Source organism: Lichenostomus cassidix, chromosome 4 (assembly GCF_008360975.1).
Source record: "Lichenostomus cassidix isolate B80296 chromosome 4, HeHo_3.0, whole genome shotgun sequence".
Classification (NCBI taxonomy): domain Eukaryota; kingdom Metazoa; phylum Chordata; class Aves; order Passeriformes; family Meliphagidae; genus Lichenostomus; species Lichenostomus cassidix.
Window position 1 is genome coordinate 15774849 of NC_139484.1, and position 24405 is coordinate 15799253.

At 38.4% G+C, this 24405-nt stretch overlaps 1 protein-coding gene across 7 annotated transcripts in view; it reads right to left on the reverse strand.

The window, feature by feature from the left end:
• Positions 1–2043: 2043 nt before the first annotated feature.
• The window catches only part of CCSER1 (coiled-coil serine rich protein 1), a 621919-nt gene continuing 599557 nt past the window's right edge, over positions 2044–24405 (reverse strand). For all 7 annotated transcript variants that reach the window (XM_085058017.1, XM_085058025.1, XM_085058019.1 and 4 more), the window contains one exon: positions 2044–6218. In XM_085058017.1, coding sequence (XP_084914143.1) covers positions 5733–6218 — 486 coding nt within the window. In that variant the 3' untranslated portion in view covers positions 2044–5732. The remainder of the gene's footprint in view (positions 6219–24405) is intronic.

The window sequence follows — 24405 nt, forward strand, 5'->3', positions numbered from 1 at the left end:
TGGAAAATACAAAATAAATTAAAATTCTACTACTACTGTTGATATCCATATGCATTTTAAAACTATGCTATGAGGGCCTTTTCAGTGTGACAAAAGCAGACTCAAAGCTGGCAAAGTATTTGTTTTTGTAAGTGCAAAGTAAGTTTGACCATTTTTGTAAATCAGCTGTGAGCACAACTCACCAGCAGAGCTGGAGCCTACCCAGATAGGAAAGGGACATTTTCTGTGAATATACTGCTTTTTACTACACCAGCAGCACAGCAGTTCTGGGGGAAAATGTTAAAACATTTTAATGATGAGATATTTTAAATTTAAAAAATCCAGGGGAGCCTTCTCATAGTAGAAACAACTCTGTGGTGCAAGCTGTGTAGAGTCATCACAACTCCATACTTAAGCAAAATGTTCCTGAAATCCAGAGAGACACAGAAAAGCATTATATATATTCAGAATATAAGAAAATATTATTTGCCCACTAGTAAAAAACTTCTCAGTGCAGTATTTTCTGTTCTATAACCTCTATGTGGATTTAGAAACCAAACAGATCTGATACTTGCCACACCCATCAGATTCTCACAAATCTTTCTTAGTTAAGATCAGTCAGAATAGGTTTTCCATCCCCAGGAAACACAGAGACCTTCAGGTAAGTTTACTGATGCGCTGCTTTCAAAAAATCAGGCTACTTCCACAGAAATCCTCAACAGTCCTCCCTGTTTCAAGTACTGGATTGATGGTAAAAAATCCCCAGAACTAGGGGTAATGATTTGCAGGTAATGAAGGCAACAAAAACAGCAAATTCAAAATCATTTCACAGCTGTACAGAATGCAAGTGACAGCTGTGGCTAACGAGAATCTCAGATTTATGGAAAATTTATGCTGATAAAGGTTTTTTCCCCCTTTTTTTTCCTTGTCTTTAGGTACAGGGAAATAAATTTTAAGTGTATTTTAAAATAAAATTAACTACAAAAATCTTTCAAAATACTTCAATACTTCCACTGACTTTGCAACAACAGAAGATCCTCAAAGAAAAATATAATCAAAGCCAGATAGCTCTCGTAGACTGAAAATACACTGCAAATCTCAAGCTGCATAGGGAGGATATCCAGTGTGTTTATACTGTGAGGAGTTGGTATCATATGCATCACGGTGGACACTCTCACGTCCTGGGCAGATCACCAGGGAGCAAGCAAGATCCAAAAAGGGTTTCCAAGGTTAAAACCAGCACATGGCATTTTCATCTCAAAAAAAAACCCCAACAACCCAGCAAGGTGTGTTCTGCAGCTGCTGAAATCTCCCAATTATTTCAGAAGAGCCTTATACAGGACATGTTACAATAAAGTCCATTTAGAGGCAGTGATGGTCTGCATGATTGGAGGCTGTTCTCCTGAGGAATCTCTGTCAGCTTCCTGCTGGCTGAAGAACACTAGGATAAATCCCGGAAATGATGCTGTGTTTCTCCAAGCTGAGAGAAAACCTCCACAGTTATCTTCAATGTACTTCCTCCCACTGTACTGCCTGGTTGGTCTAGAACAAGCTTCAAACAGTAAATTCTCCCCCCAAAAATCACCAGAGTGAGAGTTGTAGAGGCCATAGAACATACTTCATTACTGCACTCAGATACAGAATTTATCAACATCTTTACAAAGTTATCCACTTTTACGAACATCTATGAGAAGACTCCCCTGGATTCTTTCTCTCCAGGTATTTATTTCAAGATTTTACACTTTGTTAGATGTTGTTCTGTTTCATCTATGTAGATATACAAAGGGGTTTGCAGGGATTTTTTGTTTTTGAATGTGAAGGGGGAACAAAAAAAGTGCATTCAACATAAATCTCAATCTGGCATTTTTGCTAGGACAAATCTTTTCTTGTCTTTTTTGTGAACCAGGAAAGATTTCCAAATTCAGAGATCTCCTGTGCATAAACCAAGACTAGTTGGATTAAAGGCCACAATCCCAATCATCAGGTGATTTAACTCAGTATAATCTATTTAAAGTCAATGTCATACCAATCAAACCAGTGGAGAAATGGCACATTACATGATTTGTAAATACCTTACTTTTACTAGTTTGCAGAGTATACTGTGTATTTAACAGTACAAAGTGAATCAGCACAGACAGAAATCATTACTTCCAAACTGGCTTTTAGGAAAGGGAAAAATACGAGTTTTTATTAGTAATGAACTTGCAATGACTGTAATGATCCTGTAGGACAAACATGAGCATTTTGGTAAGCTTTCAAGTGCTTATCTGAACATCATTGGAGCATTTTAGTCTGGATACACACCCTTTCAGAATTTCCAGGAAAAAAGCCACATATGGAAAGGCCTTCTAACATTTACCTGGATGTGTTTAGTTTGGGATAAAAACCAGTAAGAGCCTGGATTTGAGTAAAGGGATCTATTCTGGCTGTTTCATTTTACATATAGAGGGCTGGCCTGTCTTGAAAGGTGGCAGAAATTTATGTTGCTGGATGCTTTCATATGCTGCTAAATAGCCTAAATAATGGAGATATCTTTGTAGTAAAACTTCTCTTCCCAGTGTGCACAAGCACACAGCTTGAGCTTCATTCACCTGCAGAAGGTATACAAAAAACCCTTTCCACTGCTCTGAAAGCCAAACATAAAAACTGTACTGGACAAGTGTTTTCTTCCATCTCAATGATTTATGACCAGGGCTGGCCCTACCATCTTATTGCCTCATGTCCTGTAGAAGCACTCTGGTCAGGGTAAGCCTAGAGATGATGATAAGCCATTTCAGGTGTGGCTCTGTTTAATCACTAAAAAAATATTTAGGGCACAGATCTAAGGTTTCTTTTGGCAAGTGACTGCTTTAAAAAAATGGGACGGACGCTGCTTCAAATGGAAAGAGTTTTTCTTTGGGGATTTCCTCCTCCTTAAAATGCCCTCTGTCACACTGAAAGACATGGAACTAACAACAAGTAAATTTTAGCAGAAACTTTGCAGTTACGCTTTGTTGTACAGAAAGAGAAGAAAAAAAAAAAAGAAAGGAAGAAAAAGTACATCCATGGAAAAAAATAATAAAAGCCTTTTCCCCCCGGTGTCATGTCTTTGGATATGTACAGCCTTGGAGAAATGTATAAATCATTTTGTACATGGAACTCTTAAAAAACTAGAGATTTTCAGTACAAAGGAATCAATTCACTGCAAGAATGTCCACATGCTGTTGCTTTATGATTTACTATATACACAAGAGGATCAAACAAAGGACCTCTGTTTTACAGTTACTGCTGTACTGTACATTAACATGTGGCTAATACCCTTCTCTGGGTGAGATTTACCCTTAGTATTACAAATAACATAACAATGCTGAAAATACTGATATAAAACAGCTTCAAGATGACATTTTAAAAATATCCCTCGCTTTCATTGAACTGTTTTTCCAGTTTTTTATTTTTTTAAGCTTCAGCTCTATAAAAGATTATTCTCCAAGAAAATAGTAGCACTTAAAATGCTATTTTTGAAGTTTATAGATGGATTTTTTTAATAAAGTGTAATCCAAAAGTCCATTTGCCCAGGAAAAAAACAACTATAGATACAATACATAACCTAAAACTGAAGAGGGTATTGGTTTGTTTAGGTTTTTTTTTTTTTTGTGTTTTTCTTTCACATAGTACAGTACATTTGTATCCTGGAAAAAAAATTCCTTGATTACAGTGTATGTTTAATTTATTTACAGATCTGAAATTCAATTGCATACATCAGCTTTTGAGATGAGCAATACTGAAATGAATTGTTAAGAGAGAATTAACTGTCCTTTAAATCTGCCATGACTTTAAGATATTGCTAAGAAGAAAAAGTAATTCTGAGTAGTGAAATTATTACTATTTTTAACTTGTTTGGTAGACTTTAAATTATAAGTTTCAGTGCAGAATTGGGAGTCTTGCATACCCACAGTTAATTCAGTAAAGCTGTGTTTGCAATTTTTGCACAGTCTGTTTTGGCAGTAGCAATGCACACATGAACATGAAGAATTTTGGCAAATGTTTGTCTTGGTTCTTATGTATCCATCTCTGGATACCCAAAATTATCACTACAGAGTATTTAGACAAAACCTGCTCTCTTCAACATCAGATAATGTAATAAATCTGCTCTAATCAAAATAAAATCCTCAATAAACAGAAGCCTGAAATTTCAGGCTGCTGAAATTACTTCACAGAATATCTGCCAAGCTCATAGTCTGTTTTTTTCTTGGTCCAACCAATCCTTGTATTAATCCAAATATTAAATAGTGAAGCAGATATATTTAACACTGGGTAAAATTTTATCATTAGTTCACTTTATATGCTCTATGCAATTTACCTTTTAAAAGTTACAGATTTTCAGTGGCTACAGAAGCTTTATTTTTCATTATATGCTATTTCTGTTAAGTCACAGTGGCTTGTTTCTGTGTGTGAGCATGTGCTGCACCCTTGCCTTTCCTTATTAATCACCAGCTAGACAGAGGTGCCTTGTTCAGATTTGCCTCAATTGTACTTCAACGTGCCAGATTATTTATAAAATACTAACTGCATGTGCCATCACAACCCAAACAGATTACCCTGCATCAGGGAGGCTGTAAACTAAGTGTCATGTTTCATATTTGCCACGTGTTTGGAGCAACTGGACCCAGATGTTTCTAAACCTTCTGAGAGGGGAAAACCAGATCTTTTGCTACCAACAGATCTTCAAGTTGTGTGGCGTGACCAGATGATTTCATACTCCCATGAGAGCAGGCAGTAAATCAATCTCACTTGTCTGTACATGTCAAGATAGCAAACCCACTGAGCTGGTGCAAACCAACAGGTCCTGAAGCACAGATGACACAGCCCACAGAAATTATGACTTAGGCAGGTCATTTGGCCTGGGTAATGAGATGGTTTCTCTTGCTTTAGTCTTTCACGCATTTTTGGTTTGGGAAGTGAAATGAAATTATAGGATGCATTACACAGCAGAATGTCACACTGCATCATGAGTGCCAGAGTGCCTGTAAAGCATAAAGATCACCACAACTTGACATGGAGCAGAAACTCTCAAAGAAATGTAGTTAAATAGAAGTGTGAAGAGGCAAGGGAAGGTTGAGGAAACAAGCTGACATCCTCAGTTTGGGACCCAATTACTGACTCAAATACCTGGTGAGTCTCTGTGAACCTGTTGGAGGAAAATCAGTCACTTCCTCTGCTTGCGGCCTGGGGCACTCATGAAACACAGCAGGAAGTGCAAACACCCTGTAAGTGACCAAATTTCACTCTATTAAAAAACCAAAAGTCTAAAAAGAGGGTCCTTAAAGATTTCTGACTCCCTATTTCCCTAGTCTCTATGAAATTCAGGAGGGTTTACTAATTACTTATCTATTCATTCCTCACATCTACTTTAACAGTAATATTATTAAACATACAGGTATTATTTAAGATCATCTTCTAGAACTTCAGGGAATGATAGTGACTTATAGAGGAGAAATATATTTAGCCAATATTGGACTAGCAGTGCCATCCAAATGGTCCAATTTGTTACACCCATGGTGACTTCTGCATGACAAATCAGCCCAGTTATTTAACAATCTAGTTCATCCTTTTGTGACAGTCCAGTATTGGAAAATACAGAACCTACAGACGGTAATTTTATTTTTTTTTCCACATGAAAGTAGCAGCAGATGAGAACTGAAGACAGAGCTCTAGGTGAGCTTACATCCCTCTTTAATCGACTCTCCTTCCATGGCAAGAAAATAAGCACCTTGTTAGCCATCTTGTTGGCCTAAAGTCTGCAGCTCTGCTGTGTGTAAATTGTGGTGGAGGAAAACATTTTTCCTGCTGTACATGTGTAAGGAGATGGGTCCCCTCGGGGGCTGTCCCAGCCTCCCTGTGAAGGTGCTGTGCTGCCGAGGCACAGCAGTTTGGTCTTTTGGAGCTCCTGAGAACATGGGGAAGCTGTCTGCCTTGGATGCTGGCTTGGCTGCGCTGGCTGCTGTGACAGCCAAACCGTTCTGGGTGACCTCTGAAGCCAGGCTTTCATACGTGCCTCGGGAGTGCTTGATGACTTCCACGATCTCCTTGTCTTTCAGGAGGCTGCTCAGACACAAATTCGACAGCTGACAGCTCTTGCTTTCGTATGATGCTGCTTGGCTGCCCGGCGGGTGTCTAAAAGGGTCCTCGGTGGGAGTATGTGCTGACTTTCTGTCCCTTGTGCTGAGATTTTGGCTCGCCGTTCTGGTTGGATATGTAGTCTGGGGAAACAAAACAAAACAAAGAACCCAGAAAGCATTAGTAATAGAACGCAGTGGAGAAATGGTGCTGAGTACATAAACCGCTCCTCACTACACACGTGCAGCACACGAGTCTGGCAGATTAAAGTGAAAGACAACTCTCAGTTGCTGGTAGAACTTCCAAGGCACTGCTGTCATAAAATAGAAGTATTGTTCATTCACATTTAACAGCACCAGGATCGAAAAATGCTTAATATAGGTAATGATTTAGGCATTTTCCTTAAAAAAAATAGTTTAAATCAAAGGAGGGTAATTTTTTCTTTCCTGAACATAATAAATGGATAAAAAGTTTCCATGAATTGTAAGCAGATTTGCAAAAGCATTTCACATGATGAAACAAAGAGAATTTTGATCGCATGGAGTTCAGCACTTAATACTTCCAAATACTTACAAAATCTAAAGAACATATTTTGTAAATTCCCTCATATCTTGGTTAAGCTCAGAATATGCTCAATTTTCATTGTCCCTTGAATCCAGGTGTTTTGTTGTGCATTTACAAGTCAAACACATGCCAAAATTCTCTGCCAGAGCAGAGCGATAATTTTATTTCAGCTGCCTAGAAAAAATACCATGTAAGAAGGATTCCAGCATGTTACCAACTTCTGATGCTGTGCATGCAGGCATGCATCTGATTTTGTTTAAATGATGGTAATTTATCTGGGCATGGCACATCAGATCACTGCAGACTTTCAGTGTGTCCCTGCTGTGATGCTTTGTATTGTCCCCAGAACACCTTACTGGGGAGGAGATGATGGTAAACTTTCCCAGGTAATGCTTACAGCAATTGGTTAATTTGAAAGAAGCCCAATTTGACTCCTTATATGTTCTCTGCAACAGAACTCTGAAAGGACATAGGAGCAGCTTCTTGACATTTACATTGATATATGAGCTCTGATGTTGCAGAACAAAGCTGAGAGAATAAAATAATACTACGAAGCCTTACAACAATATTTGGCTAAAAATATACCAGGATGTTTCCATAGGAAACTTACATATATTGTTTCAGAATGAATTGTAACACTTCACATGCATTTCCATTTTAAGCAACACAGACTAATAATACAGTCAGTATTCACAGCTTAAATCCCTTTTTTAGTGCAGGCAGGCTAATGGCCATAATTCCATGCAGAGCCATATGCAGGTTTGGGTACAAGGACTGCAGTGCATTTTAGGCATCAGGGATGATATTTTAAAAAAATTATGAGTTCTGGAACATAATTTTTCCCCACTTTATTCAGTGCTGATTGCACCCAGATTCATAAATGGGAGCAGAACGCTTCCGGAAAACATTACCACAGCTTTTACACCTACAGCATATAGGTGTTGAAATCAAATTCCATTTAATTCCTAGGGTATCATTCTTGGGAGGACCTGTCTGTAAGTTCAAAAACTTTTAATTTCTTTATTAATTGTTTATTTTCATGCCAGTAAATATAATCTTCCTACTGGGACAAGAGAGTCAAATTTAATGCCCTGTCAAAAATCCATGCATGTACTGCAAGGCAATGTTTCTGGAGTAACTATATGTCACCCTACAGCTTTGGAAACATAAAGATTGATACAGAACCTTAGAGGAACTTCATGGAGGGACCTCTAGTCTATCCTGAACTTCTGGTTAACTCCAGTTTATTCCTCTGGACATTTATGGTCCTCAACCATTTGTTAAGGACCTTCACCAGTGTAACCTCTACAGCCTTCTGCACTCAGATTCTTCCACTTTTACTTTTAGAAAAGGTCTTCCCAATATCTAAACTGAATCATTCTGTGTATTCCTTCTCTCTCTCTCCTAGGGAAATGAAGAAAGAATTGCTGTTTGATCTTGAATACCTGTTTATGTCTTCAAAGAATGCTGTCAAGCAACCCCTTAATCCTCTCTGCTCTAGAATGAAAAATACCACATTGATCTTTTCTCATAGGACTCATCTGCTAGACTCTGAGTCATTCACACTTGTCTTCTCTACAGATTCCCTTCAGTAATTCCACTATTTTTTCTTGAACTGGAAGGCTCAGGAGTACAGTACTCATGGTAATCCCCCACCATTATGAAGCAGAACAAACACTATCAATCCTATGGAGGACTTCTTTATCTGCTTCTTATTAATTACTCCAGCAGGAGGTTAGTAATTTTATTTGGCAACAGCATGGAATTGTTCACTCGTGTTCATCTAGTTGTCCACAATAGTTTCATGGCTTTTTAATGCAAAATTGTATCTACGTTCAGCTAGTTATTGTCACTTTTATTCTTTTACATTGCTTTTTAACTTGATGAAATGCTGTTATGACTATCTAGCACTGTGGTGTTTCTTTCCTCTTCGTTATCAAGGTTATATTTCATGTGAGACATTTTCAATTTACAAAATAAATGCTGGTTTTGTAGGTCTATGGAAAATTTGCTTCAGGTTGCTGGCCATTGGGGGAGACAATGTGTGTGCATGTATCAATAAATATTTAATTATATATATGGATAGGGAAGGTCTTAGTTTTGTGAAGCTGTAACTTGCTGAAATTCCCCTCCCATTGAATAATTAAACAAATACCAGGTGGTGACAAATTAAGAGCTAATTTACCTACATTTTAAAACATCAACAGAAATCCATAATATGCCATCAGAATTTCAAGAAATTGCTTTGGACCTGTCCCCAGTAATAAGATAACAAGATGATTAACAAGGAAAGACAGACTCATTCTATCAGATGCATAGTTAGACATCAAATGAACAGAGATTTTAATAGAAATGCTGCCAATACTATCGTTGTTATCTATGACAAATTACAGGAGAATAGATTCTGATCAGGCAAAGAGAGAGCAGTGGTCAGATGGGAGTCAAAATCAACAAGAAATCCTCTCCCCTCTCCTCATCCCAAAAACATTATTCTCCCTCCAAAACATTGTCAATAAGAAGTCCAATGCTGCTTTGATTTTCATGCAAGTTATTTTTTGCTATCATTCTAACATTTTAAAAAATTGCAACATATAGAATTTAAATTAATTAATTGTTCATTTGATGGATTCAGCTAATTTAGCTTGAAAAAATACAGTGCAACTGAGTTTTCTTGCTGGTACGTTTTACAGTTATGTAGGATTCCCATGAACTGGTCAGAATAAGACAAATCTCCCAGAATGAGATGCGCTATAGTAAAAACCACACATGCCATACCAAAAAAAAACCAAAACCAAAACTAAACCAACTTTGGACAAATTAAACATTTATTTTTAACCTGTTTCTCCTTATCTTCCTGTAAACATGTAAAGCAAAATGTTCAGCAGTGAACTTTTAGGCACCAGCCGCGTTCTCTGCGCGTCAGCCGCGAGCGAGCAGAGCCCCAATCCCAGCGCATCTGTTTGCCAATCTGAAGGCTGAGTCCTTGTCCAAAGCTGGAGGTGGCTTGGTGCCAGTCGTGCTCCAGCCCAGCCTAGAGCAGCTGCAGGGCTGCTGTAAACTGCTGCTTGGCAGAGCTCCAAGGAGCCGATCTGCCAGCTGGTGACTGCTGAAGCAAAAAATCCATTCATCTTTTTTCCCTTTCATTTTTCAGTAGCTCAGCTAGAACCAACAATTTCTCTGCCCCAGAAATCCCCAATGCCACTCTGTAGTCTGCCTAACTGTGGACCCAGGAAATGGGCTGCAATTAGGATGCAAATGGGGTTCTGAAATGTCTTTCAAAAGTAGCCCATTTTAAATATATGCAGAGGAAAAAAAAAGGCCTCCTTTGTTGTTTCAAATATGTCTTAACCTTTAAGAAAACATCTGGATTTGAATTTCCTGATCATATTAAACAGACACAAGAAGTGCATGCTTTCATGCTTGAGTCTATTTCTCGAAAAGAAGCAAAAAGGATTTTATTAAAATCTGATTGGCTATAAAATTTTTATAGGTTTGTATTGTGATCACTTATGTTTTAAGGCACATAAATGGGAGAAAGTTCAAAATATTTTAGGTTTGATTATTCCATCCTAGTGCTAAATAAAGACTGAACCAAAATGGGACCTTAATACTCTTTAAATGTACCTTATATTTTTTTTGAGGGGTCATTTTTGTGATTGTAATTCCAGCAACTTTTTCTTATATTAAGGAAAAAACCCGAACCTCCTCAGCGGCTCCCCCCTAAAGCAATAAAATTCTTATAGAAAGCTCCAGAATGAGACATTATAAACAAAACACTGCAGTCATTCATCACTTTCCATTTTCAAACCCAATGAGTGAAATATGACAAGAGTTAACAACAAGACAACACTGCTGCAGGACATTTGAAAATGAATATTGCTCCTGACTGTCTGGTGATAAAGTACTAATAAAAAACGACAGGCAAAGACATGAATTACAAAAACACCCCAAAAAGGGTGCTGATTTTTAAGATGTCTGTGCCCAGAGGCATCTGGGACTCTTAGATTCCTATAATGTAATTCTTCCAAGTAGAGCAACTTTCTTAAATACATCATTCTGACAGCAGACATAGAGAATAAAACCAAACAAAACACACTCTCATCAGTGTACCTGCTGCACCCTGACAACCAAACAATGGTGTATTTGAAGAACATGGCTTTACCACCCCACAGGATTTTACACTTTCAGAGGTGTTAATGGAAGCACACTAGAGAGAGCAATTATTCTGACAGAAACCTGAAGACTTTCTGGATTCTGTCATGTTTTCTACTGCTTAATTATTTTGTGTTTGCAGATACACAAGGGATGTAAGATGTGGTCTCCAATGTAATATTAACTACACAGCCCAGCACGGCTCCCTTGGCCCTTGTCAGGTCTCAGCTGGATTGCAGCACCTTCTGCAGAACTGTCTCCATTTGCAGCCTAGCCCAGAATTCATAAAATTTAAAGCAACATAAAGGAGCCCAGACATAAAACAAGGTGCTATAGCTCTATATTTCTTTTGAGGATGGAGAGGATGAAGCCCTTCATGATGCTTTTGAATTTATACACCTTCAGATGCCTTTCGCTGTTCTGACAGTTTATACAAGTGCAGATCTAATTTACCAAAACACAGGTTAACTCAGTGCTTTGATGTGCCACATCTGTCACTATGTCAGCTTCTTAATTTCTACACCTCCTCACTTTTGTGCTTTCCAGCTTCCAGCCTAGAGATGACCCAACACGAAATGTGATTTAGCTGCACCAGGTAATTGTTCTTCATTCAGGTCTCTTAAAAATCACTCACTCTTATTGATTTCAGTAGCACCTGGACTGAGAGAGTAGCTTTTACAATCCAAACCTGCATCTATCGAACATCTGATGCTGCCTTCTGGCAACATGGGACAAATGAAAGAAATAAAGTCCAACATCACAAAATAAGGCATGGACTTGTATCAACAGGTTATGGGTAAGAACTGGCTGCTGATCAATTTGTCAGCTCTAGTGTTGTTCTTTATAAAATGAATGCAGTCAACATAAATCACAATCATTTTTCCTTCTGCCTTTCAAACACCTTCATTTCCTTACTGAAAGCAAAAATTATGAGATGCTAAAATGCTGCCTCTTTGCCATAAGGCCATTTAAACAAACAGGCAAATGGAATAAAAGTTAACTATAGTGGTGAGTTAATGTCCTAAAAGAATTTTATGGTAGCGATGATACAATGTGATAAGTAACAGACTGAGTGCTTAAATAAGATCTTCATCTTCTCCCAGCATGGAATTATCCTTGATGGATTTTATTTATGTGAGTAATAATGCACAGTTAAGGCAACAAGGTGTAAGAGGATGTAATGCTGTTTTATAAAGCAGGAAGAAAACAGTGAAGAATTTCTCATTAATTTCTAGTAACTGTAAATCATTGCTCTGCATTCTCAATACTGCATTTCAAGGGTTAACTGGAAGATTTTTATCATTAGTAAAGCTAAGAGAAAATTTTGCATTTGCCATGCCCTCCAAATAAAACAATCGGAAATTTGGAGCTGTTAATCACATTCTTCAAAAGTGTTGCAAAATTAATTTAGATGATACTGAATTTGCCTTGTTATACCCTATGGTTTAAAATTCTAAAAAATTTAAAAAATACTAATGAAAATGGAAGCTACTATGTAGTGTGGATCCTTCAATGATAGAACTACCAAACAATAGGACATTCTACGTGAGATAACAAATACTATGTTTCTCAATCTGCATCTAATTCTTCCCCAAGATCAGAAAGTCAATTCAGAAAATGCAATGAACTTTCCTTATGTTGTACTGTTGTACCTGGAGAAAAAATGGTAAAAAAGATGCAATGTACTTTTACACACATTTTAAAAATCGGTTAAATCCCTAATGTTGGAAACATCCTGTCTTTAGCAAATACTAGCTCCCCCATCTCCTGCCATTCTCATAACACCTCTGCCTCTACTGAAGCCTTTAGCATCTTTTCTTACTGATCTTGTATCCCCTCAGGTTCTTTGGGCAGACACAGCTATTGCAGCCAGTGAGGAGGAAAACCTCTTCATTAACCTCTTTTAACCACAGGCTCCACCTTTGGTTACATGTTAGAGTCCAGAATAAGATTCCCAAGTCTTGCCCAAGGACCTCCCAGGCTGCATTCCTGGAGACTGGATAGGCCCCATGTTCATCCAGCATGCTGGGTCTCACTGTCTCTGTGCAATACAAGAAATTAGGGCCACTTGTGCCACACTTTTAGCTACAGTCATATAGAAAGCCACAGGTGTGTACAGTCAAGGTCCTTTTTTGCATAACTGATGCAAAATGAACCGACAGAAAAGCAGAAGTGCATCCATGGGGACACAAGGGTCGCTTCAAAAGGCCACAGTTTGTGCAGTGTGGGCAGTGCAGTGAGACACAAAGGTCCTGAGGAAACACTAAGGGAGTTTGCTCTGGAATTACAAGCAGGAAAACTGCACAAGTGCTAATTAGCCCGGCTGAAAGCCTGTGCCTCTCAGCTGACATGTATTGCTATGCTGACAGGGAGTTCTGGCTTTGCAAGCCAAGCCAGTATTTTTGTACAACATTTGATGTGCCATGTAGACATAATAAGTTGTTCAAGGATCTCTGCCTTGTGCCTTACCTATTTTATTGATGACCAGCTGTCTGAAAGCTGTGAAGGCCATTTCTAGCCTCAGGCCAGACATGTGGTCAACAAAACCTGATTATTGTATCTGTAGATCATCCAAATTAAAACTGACTTGTAGGTGGCAACTGCCTTTGACAACTACTAATACATACAAGCTCAGTCTTTACCAAGTTTCCAGTTATACCCTTTGTTTTCTGAATCTAATATCACCTAGCATGATTTCCTAGAGTATTAGAAATTCTAAATATAAAATTAAATTCATATGATGATGTATTCCCTTAGGTAATACACCAGGAGACAGCGGCCTTTGAATTAGTAGTCTCAGAAAGCTTTTAATATGCAATGTACAGTTGCTTATACACTATATAGCTCTATATCTCAAAAATACTTTTAGGAAAAGAAAGTAAAAATACAGATATTATGCTTACAGATGTTATGTTTAGGATAAGAACCTTAAATACTTTGGCATATGAAGCTTTTGCTTTAACAGCTGGACATAAAGGGTCTCAAATCTCTATTGTGCCTCTGTATATTTTTTTATCCTCTGTGAAGAAAATAATTATATATACTTATCTTTGAGTTCTGGACTTTCTTGTCTAGCTTTCAATTAGTGAATGCCACAAATCAGATTTCTAATGAATGTCTGCCTTCAGAAAGAAGTACTGCTTGCTTTTTCATAAAAGAATACACAAAACCCCAGATGAATTGTGCTTAGCCAACACTCATCTTTTTTCATTACATTATTTAACAACAATAAAAAAATCTTTCTATTAAACTTCCATAAATGAGTTTCATAAATTAGCATCCTTACTGTTGAAAGCAATAAGGGCTGAACTTTTAAGTACAGTGGGGGAAATTGCATACATTGGCAAATGGTGATCAGCTACTGTGATATTAATCAGTGACACTGTCCCTCAGGTCAGTATACAGTCTGCAAAGGAGAAATCAGTGGAATAATAAAAAGGGCAAATTTTATCCTGATGACTAGAAAAGAAATCCTAATTGCCCTTAAATTGACTTGACTTTTTAATTTTTATTATGAAATTACTGGGACTAAGATATTCTTGAAGGGAAAGAGAAAATATTCTTTTTATTTTAGTGTCTATATATGAGGGCACCTGTTTTAGGAATGAAATATCACAGAATAGTCAGATTTTTTTATGCCAAAAGTAAATTTCCATAATTAAGCCTTTCCTTGTGGCTGGGCCAAAAAAATATAACGTAACTACAATCAATCCCTAGCCTTAACTTGCTGGGTTTAGTGTGTTGAACAAGATGAAGAAATAGACTCCTAATAGACATCCATAGTCAGGATGAAGCATTACTATTCCAGAAAGATACTGATTCCCCGTGGTAGGATTCAGTCAGAAAAAACCCTGTATGAACTTTGCACCACAGGACAATGCTCAATGAAATAGACTTCATTCGTAATAGAAAAATTCACCTTAAAATATTTTCTTCAAAGATCTTACTATCCATGATGGTTATAAATTTATGCTGAGTGAATCATTCCATGCCTAGTTTCTTTTAAGGCACTGACTGTCTTAGAAATGGCAAAAAACCAAATAGGATTCTCTTGGAATAGGCAATCTCTCTACCTTTTTTTTCCCCCCTTTTTCTGTTAAACCAACGACCCAAGAATGTTTTGGCCTTGTTGGTATGGGATTGTTTCAAATAAATTCTGTTCTCTCATCTCCCTCTGTCAGCATCAAATATACTTACAGCAAGAAAATCTTGTCAGAGAGAGGAAAGGGACTCCCAGACAAGAGGTATAAGTAGTTGTGAAGGAAATGTGAGCACCATAAGGAATCCATACGACTGATTTACAGGAAAGAGAAGTTACTTTAACAAAACAGTGTTTGGAGTCGAATGATGCAGTCACAGAACCACAGAATGATTTGGGCTGGAAGGGACCTTAAACATCACCTTGTTCCAACCTCCTGCCATGGCCAGGGACACTTTCACCTAGACCAGGTTGCTCAAAGCCCCATCCAACCTGGTCCTCAGCAGTTCCAGGGATGGAGCATCCCCGGCTTCTCTGGGCCACCTGTTCCAGAGCCTCACTCCCCTGTGAGTAAAAAATTTCTTCCCAATATCCAGTCTCAGTCTCTCCTATTTTAGTTGAAAACCATTCCCTCTCACCCTGTGACTATCTGTCCATGTAAAAGGTCACTCTTCCTCTTTTTTCTAAGCCTTTTTAAGTACTGGAAGGAGCTGCAAGGTCTTCCCAGAGTGTCTCCTTCTCCAGGCTGAACAGCCCTAGCTCTGTCAGTCTGTCTTCCTAGGAGGTGCTCCAGCCCTCTGATCATTGTCATGGCCTCCTCTGGACATTCTCCATGAGGTCCACATCCTTCCTATGTTGGGGACCCCAGAGCTGCTCCCAACACTGACCTGAGGACACCACTTGTCACAACTTTCCCCTTTGAGTCACTGACAGCAACTCTTAGAATGTGACCATCCAGCCTACTCCTTATCCACTCAGTGGTCCATCCATCACATCCACGTCTCTCCAGTTCAGAGACTAGGGTGTCATGTAGAACAGTGTGAAATGCTTTGCACAAGGCCAGCTAGATTATGTCAGCTGCTCTTCCCTCACTGACTGACACTGTAACCCTGAAGGCTATCAGATTTGTCAGGCACAATCTGCCCCTAAGTGAAGCCATGCTGGCTGTCATCAATCCATCATGTTATAAAAATATACAAAACCTTATCTCCTTACCTGTCTAAATTGTGTATAGTTGGTTGTGATAGAAAATTTACCTTACTGTGTAATTTCAGACAAACCAAGTTTCACATAGGTAAGATAACCCATCAGATAAGTGAATGAAATAACCTCTTTCTGCCTATGCTAGCATCTTACACAAAAGAAGAAAAATATTTCATAGCATTTTTACTGTACCTCTCCAAGGGTCCATTCACTTCAGCTCTCTTTTAACCAGCTAGTGCAGGACAGCATTCATTATGAGACACACTACTCAGTGCTCAAGAAAATGAACTCTAACAAAGTAAAGCTATTTTGTGTGCTTCATGTATTTAAAGGCCTGTAAACACTGTTGTAATCATCCTGTTTGACTCCCTCTGCAGTAGATTTCTCTTGGTGAACTCAGGTAATCCAGAAGAAGGGGTGGAATTACAGCATAATTCAGAAGACTAAAAGTACTGTAGAATGTATTTTGTTTCCTCCAAATCCACTGAAATATTTTTATAACAATGCTATCCAGGTACTTACTGGGAATGTTGCTATATTCTGGCAACAAATCCTACATCAGTATTTGAACAAGAAAAAGTAGGCATATTGCAGCTGACAAAACTGCTGCTAGGAGATACTGTTTCTACAGAGCAGGGGGGACTAGTGTCTAAGACATTTAGGAATACACAATTATTGGAGAAAGTGATGGTTGGATTTGGAGTTACAACTGTGTCAAGAAAGTTTTGGTCATTTAAGTGGTCAGATGTATGATTTGAAGGCTCTGTTCTCTTATGTAAATGATTATACAGGATGCATGACCATGAGGAGCCCAATACAGCCTTCAAATGAGAAAGAACCCAAAACTTCACAAAAACCCCTATAGTACCAAGATCATGTTACTTAGAAAAGTAACCTTCCTTTCTACCTTACTTCCTTGGAAATCTGGGGGGAAAAAAAGTGATTTCAAAATATTCAGCATAAAAGCTCCTTATTTCCTTCAGCAAGATTATATTACACAAACTTAGCAAGGGAAAATGAACAAAAGAAAACAAAAATATAAACAAGCATCCACTGAAATTTTGGTTTTTGCCTTACCTTCTAGGGGAGCCGACATAAAAAAATTTGGCAAAAATACTGGAGTACTTCTATTGGTTGCTGCTTCTCTATTCCTATGCCTAGCCTAGGGAAAGTTAAGATTATATGTCATAATATGCCTCCAAATTTCTGTAATAAAGCACATAGGAAGGCATTTACCTACTGCCTGTTGCAGCAAACCCTTTCTCTGTAAAAGTTTACATTTTCTTTTCTTTACAGTCCATAACGTCAGTTTCTCACTTGAAAAAAAAAAGTAATAGATGATCTGCTCACCACTATCACCACGGCTGAAGCTCTGAAGTATGTTGGTCCTAAATAAGACCAGAAAAGCTTACAGCTAAATCTGGCAAGGAACACAACCCTTTCCAAGGGGTGAGTCCTTTGACCAGTTTAAGCAGCATGACCTGCATGGCTTGCAGTCAAGCCATTCTAGCAACAAACAGCTCTCAAAACACTCCCTAGAGGAGAGATCTCTGACCTGACCATCAGATTTTCTGCTGCAAACTGAAATCCCTTTGAAGCTGAATTCTTCAATTTTGCAGTGTTATTACTGTTGCAGATAGTGTCAGTGTTTTCCCTCACCTGCCAACACAGCACAGTTATGAAATGGCTGTTTACCTGCACAGGGTCCATTTAATGTAATCCACAGGCAATGAACCAGCCTTCTGCTTGAGAGGTAGCAACAACACTTAAACTGGCTAAAAATTTAGCCAATATAGCTAAAACTGTGCTTTGACTCAGGAAAGCTACAAGCAGGATAAGAAAACTTCGTACACAAAGCTGTCTAAGGCAACATCCCAAAAAGTCCAATTAACTGTACAGTTGAAGCTATAAAGAGATAAAAGATGAGCAATGTTTGAAATTCATGAAGGAGGACAATGTGTGCACACACAGCCTGAGGATTGATAAAAGATAGTCTCACATTTGACTGACATCCACCAACTCCTAAAAGCCTGTAAAGCACACAAACAACTCCCAGAATATTCCAACCCGAAGCAGGCTGTGTAGGCTATGATAGGTGATCATTATTGAGGAGGGGATATCTTACAAGCTGCCTATCTCACCTCTGGATTTCTGCCTCTCAGCCATTGGCAAATTGCTCCCCTCACTTTTGTAAACCTTGCAGGAAACAGGGAATACTCTATAATTCAGGGCACACACCCACTCTGCTGCCTCCAGACATTCAGCTAGTGCATGTCATCTACCTTTCAGTCTTTTAAATGCAATCTCTGTTGTGATCTGGAAGATGCTTAGAAACTAGTTTGACAGTTCTTTGCTCTGGTCCCAAAGTAAAATCCTTCCTCAGCTGTGGGACAGAGATTAAGCAGAGTGTCCTGGAATAAAAACAAATATACTGATGGCTACACTTCTAGATGTGCTAAAAAAGCACCCATGTCTCATTAGGAATATCAAGTAGAAATTTTGAAAACTCCAATTCACAAACATTTTTCTATCAGCCAGAAGTAAATATGATGAATCAAGTAGTTTTGGGGCATTGGAGCACACTGGAACTCAACTCAGCATATTTGTGCTGCCATATATCTAATTTACTGCTGCCAGGACGGTCCCAGGATTCCATTTCCCTCCAAGTGGCTGAGCAATTGCATGGAGAGGCAGGAGTAACCTCAGGAAGCCTGGCAAGCAGGAGGACACCCACCGACTGGTTCCTGCCACATGCAATGAAGAGCTCCCAGTCACCCTGCCAGAGCAGCCTCAATAGCTCACCTCCACGGGCCAAGCAGGTTACTCCTGGCTTTCCGTGTAGGAATCATTACACACTTCTCAGCAGACAAACTCCCGTGCTGACATCCGCCTGCACAGTGCTAGGGAAGGCAATGAAATGCAGATGCTCTACATCAAGCCTGATTACCCCAAACCTGCGGCACAGCCCACCCACCCCAATCCGTTATCCCTTAGTGCACAGTACATTGCTGCTTTGGGAAAACTCAGCTTCAAGGAGCATCCCTGTTTCACCTTTCTCTCCCTTGTCCTTCTGTTTTTCCATTTCCTCATTTTTCTGGAGGCACAGCTACAAGGAAGAAGAACTTGCAGCTTGCAGTTGCTTCTATGCCAAAAATCAGTGTGTCCAACAGTCACAGTGACAATATGTCGAGCAATGACAACAGAAAATGTTGACTGTGTCTGAGTGCCAGGCTGCAGTGCAGAGAGCTGCTCCTGCCCTGAGCTCCAAAGGATTTGAACAATCCTGCCAGGAGAGGAGCAGACTATCAAAGCAGGAGTCATGCTCTTTCTGCAAGCTTGACCAGGGACATGACATGCTGTGATTCCCTCTCCATGAACTATCCTCTCTTGAATTGTGGGAAACACACTTGAAATCCTTTCATGGGATGCAGTGATCTATGGAGTAAATTGTGTTGCAAAAAACCCTTCAGACTGACTCCTTTTGCAAACTGGGCTCGAATTGAAATGGGGATCTTAACTTCTCAGGCTGCTTCCCTTTAAATTCAGAAGAGCATGTGAAGGAAAATAAATAAAAAGCTGTGGAGAAAGAAAAGCACTCTCCTTTTAGTACCTGAAGAGGAATGCAGAAGGTGTATGTGAATACAAATCTTTGTATGTGAAGAAAAATACATCCCATGCCAATGCAAAAATGAAACTGCTTCTAAATAGCAGAAATGTAGGTTCTCCCTTCTCTTCAGAAATTATTTAACTGAAAAAAGTCTGCATTCAACAAATCTGATTTCAAGGTAAGAGCACCGTTGCTTTGAAATCTTAATGGTGGATTTATCAAAATTTGTGCTGTAAGTTCCACACATATTCTTACAAGAATTTATAACCAAAATGACCAAATTATAAGTTTTCATTAATATTAAAACACATTCTCCTGAAAGCTCTAGTAAGGATGTATGTTTTATTTTTCTTTTTTTACCTGATAACAGTCACTAAGCCTAATGTTAATAAAATTTAAATATCACCATATCACCTTAAAATAAGATCATGCGGACTTGCTTGATAACATAAAGAAAAATAAAATAAAACTGATACCTACAGTACAAACTCCTCTTTCTATGTTTAGTATGTATTTACACAGAAAAAATATTATTGATTGTTATTTAAGATTCTGCTTAATAAAAATATTTTACTTCCTTCCATGGAGCTTTTAATATTAAATAGTGTTCAAACAATGTTGCCTAGAACAAATCTCACAAATGCAGAGAAGGAAAGAACTCGCAGAGATATCAAAATGCAGAAAGGAAAAAACCTTTACCCTAGTGAAAAAAATGATTAATTTCCAGCCCCCAAGAAGTGTAAGAACAGGTCAGGTCACATTGCACAGGTAATATTTTCTATAATGTTGCTGGAAATGCTGAAATGATGTACTAGCTGAATTTGACCATTTTATACATAGATACATATAAATATATATATATATATATATATATATAGCCAGTGTAAACTTGAAATAAAAAGCACACTAAATCTAACTAGTCTACAATGCCATAAACAATACCTATTATATGTTACTTCATTCTCTTGGGAAAGAAATATGTGGTAATTTGCTAAGCTATTTTCACTTTATTCTTAACATTTATGACTATTACTAGCAGAAAGCAACAACAGCTTGACTTTTTAACATGCAAAACGCTCAATCTAAAAAAGACACATAAAAGAAAGATATATGCAGCCTCCCATTTGTACTGTGTCAGCAAAGTCTCTAACTAGGCCTTCTTAGTAGAATATGCTAATTATAGGTGAATTCAACAAATCATCAGGGGAAGACAAGGAAATGAGGTAGGAAAATGAAATAATTTATAGGGGTGTGGCATTAAAAAAAGCACCTAATGTCCCTATCCTGCCAAGGCTTTGCATATGAATTATGACAGATGCAGAGCATTGCAATGCCTGTTTCAGCAATGTCCCATATTTAGCAGCTGTGTCTGTTCAGGCTGCATTTGCTGTGTTTAGCTGTGGTGGTTATTGCTTTGTTCTCAAACATGAGGCTGTAACAGGATGTCTGCATTGTAGGGAATCACCACAAGCTCACCCTACAACGCAGGAACAGCAGCCACAGAGCATTATTTAAACTCCTGCCCTGGGGACTTGGGGTTCTGTACAGGTTATTTCTCTAGGGAAGCACACTTTTTAAAATTACAGCAACTAAAACAGCCATTGCTATGCTAGCCAATATTGGGCAGAACCCTCTGTGTGCAAAACTTCACCCACTATAACATGAAGTTCTGTACCTTTGTCATCTTTCCTGTTTAACTTTCTGCAGCCATCCCTGCTAATTCCCTTGTGCCAGAGTCAGGCTTTGAGTGGCTATGCAGTGAATTAAATAAGGAAGCTAGCGTGGCTGAAAACTACATCTTTCAAATCTCTCTCTATGTGGAAAGTTATTTTTCAGCCAGAACAATTCACTGATCAAATGCTTTTTAGTCACACAAGAAAAGCAGCCAGAACAATCAGCCGAGGAGGGAGACCAAGTTTTTTTTTTGTTTTTTCTTTTTTTTTTTTTTTTAAATGAGAGGGCAGCGATATGTAAAGAGAAAGTGTGTTATGCAAAAAAGCTTGGGGGGGATCCATCTCCTTCCTGCCAGGTGCAGAGCACTTCTGCCTCTGTTGTGCTGTGATGCACCAGAGGCATTTGTCCCTGAAGGGAAGCAAGACTGCTGCAGACACAGGGAATTGTAAAGGATCCCACTCATCTCCAGTGGCAGAATTGTCCCTGGGAATAGCTATAACCTTCCTATTCCTAGTCCTATGCCTCTGCCACCCCCATCCTGCCTGCCCGGCTGCTGGATCTGCCACGCTCCTCTCTGAGACTTTTGTTCCTAGCTCTGGCTCTTCCAGGCACGGAAGCAGCTGCAAGTACTGGACAAACTTTCTCTAAAATGTGACATCAGTGGGAATCACCAACTCTGGAATTTCACAAGGGCACCATCCATCCTGACTTTGCTGTTAAGGAACTTTATATTCACTGCTTTGGTATGAAAAACCCGTAACATCCAAGCATCTTAATTCCTATTAGGCCATTACATGAAAGCCATCATCATGGTAAATGTCATATCTTCAAATAAATGATGACAAAAACCGAATCAAAACCTAAAATATATAAAGAGTCCTTCATTATTCTTTCTAGGATGTAAATTATTAATAAAAATTGTATTGGAATAAACACATTGGCATGGGATTTGCATGGGTTCTACATAATCTTAAAGCACTAGCTGTCAATTGACTTCCACTCTCAGATCAGATCTGCCTAAAACCAGACATAGCATATTGTTTTGTAGGATGATGTTTAAAAAAAAAACAATCTGCAAAAGTGTAATGTTTGTATATTTTCCAGGGTTTAAAAAGAAGCTGAAAAGACAAAATTTACTACTAAATTTGGGAGAAGAAATGATTCAGTAAATGCTGCTTTGAAAGCCTACTGGTCACAGGAGGATGTAAAACATTCCCGTCCATATAATGCAAGTTTCAGCTGAAGGATGATTCCAGGTATAAAGTATTGAGTGTGTAATCTTTCAGAAGTTCAGCTTAAATAATTATTTTTCATTTACAGTTCCCTCATTTTAACTCGTCCACTCAAAAGACAACTATGTCCTCAGCTAAACGATCACTTCACAAATATTAATGCAATATTCTGATGACAATCAAGGGAAAAAAGGATGAAATATCAGCTAATAGGCACGTGACAGAGGAGGATTTTCTAATTTTGCACAAGAATCTTTCAACCCCAGGACTGACTTGGGCATTCTGGATTCCAGTCCAGAAGAGCAAGGTTCTTACGTGGCCTTCACTGCTTGTAAGAGGTACCTGCTTTTACACAGGGAAAATAAAATGTTCACAATTTGTTCTTACAGAAGAGATAATGAAATTCTTAATGCACTCATATCCTGGTACACCCGAAGTCCATCTGTTCTGGTCTGGCAAGCATTTGCTTATTTTTAAAATGTGACAGACTCTTTATCAGATTATCATTTATCACCATTAATGCTATTCTCAGACACACTATTCAATACAGGATAAATAAATCAGCATCACTTATACACTCTGTTACATATATTGTAAAAGGCTTTTCCAAAAACTTTGCAATTTTGAATTACTTGGATATTTCTATTTTGAGAATGAAGGCACTAGGATTTTTTATCCACACTGCTCATAACCAAGTGATGTAATGACCCAGACAAAGCCTTTTTCATAATTAAACCTTTCTTTTCTTTACAGGTTTCTGGGAGGAGATCCTGAATTTAGACAAATGACTGCAGATGGTGATATAAAGCTGTACAGAAGACAAATGGTAGCTGTGGCTTTCAGGTGAAACTCTTTATTTTATACAGAGCCCTTGTAAGGTCTCCAGAACATTTTGTTGCTGAAAATAGAACTGTGCTACGATTTAAGTCTTTTGTATGCACTTGTGCCAGCTGCTTACAAAGAGCACTTGCTCAGTGGATCTGAGCATACACCTACTTGACTCTCACTGAAGGTTTGGGGATTTAAGGAATACACTTAAAAGGCTCTTTTGGTTGGCTGATTGGTTGGTTTTTTTCCCCCCTTCTGATATCTTCTGAGTAAGAGGAAATATGAGAGCTAGCAACTCCCAGAATTATCAAGTGAGAACTTATTGTCCCTGGCTTTATAGAAAGCATACCAGATAACTGGCAAGGAAGAAATTACTTTTCTTCTTTGTAATGTATATGGTGAAATGTGTATGATCAGGGTTTAAAAGCAGATACTGTTATCAGAGTATATCATAAGGACATAAGGTATATTTTAAAGACCATTAAGGACACAATGTGTCATTAAGGACACAATTTTTGAGCTTTTAAGCACGGATGCAAAGGGGAAATCCACATTCACCTCCCACTTTCTCTATTATAATGGAAGCTCAAACATTGCAATGGAGAATTTCCCACAACACAAGAATCCTTTGCTCCTCAGTTTTATGTCAGGTTTCTGAGCTCTGCACAAAAGGTAGCACGGAGAGGTTTCCTGAGGCAAAGAACAATTGTATGAAGTGCATGTATTCCATGCATATATCCTTCCAGCCATTGCATAGACTGTTTTCAAAACAATCCAACAGACTTATTTTAATGCCACAAGTTTAAGCTATGAGTTTTCTGAAAACCTTGCTTGAGGCTTAAATTAAAGCTCTCCAAAGTCAGTGTATGCCTCCCTCAGTGGTCTGAATGTATTTGTTAAAACATCTTTAATCCCACTTCAAATTTCTGGTCTCCTTTATATTCATCTTTTTCTCACTTTCTTTTTTTTTTAATTATTTTTTTATTTCCTCCCCCCACCTTTCTTTTAATGATTTATACAAATTCATTGCTACTTTTACTGTCTCCTCACTCATTCAGGATTGTTTTCCTGTCTGAAAATGATAACTTCTG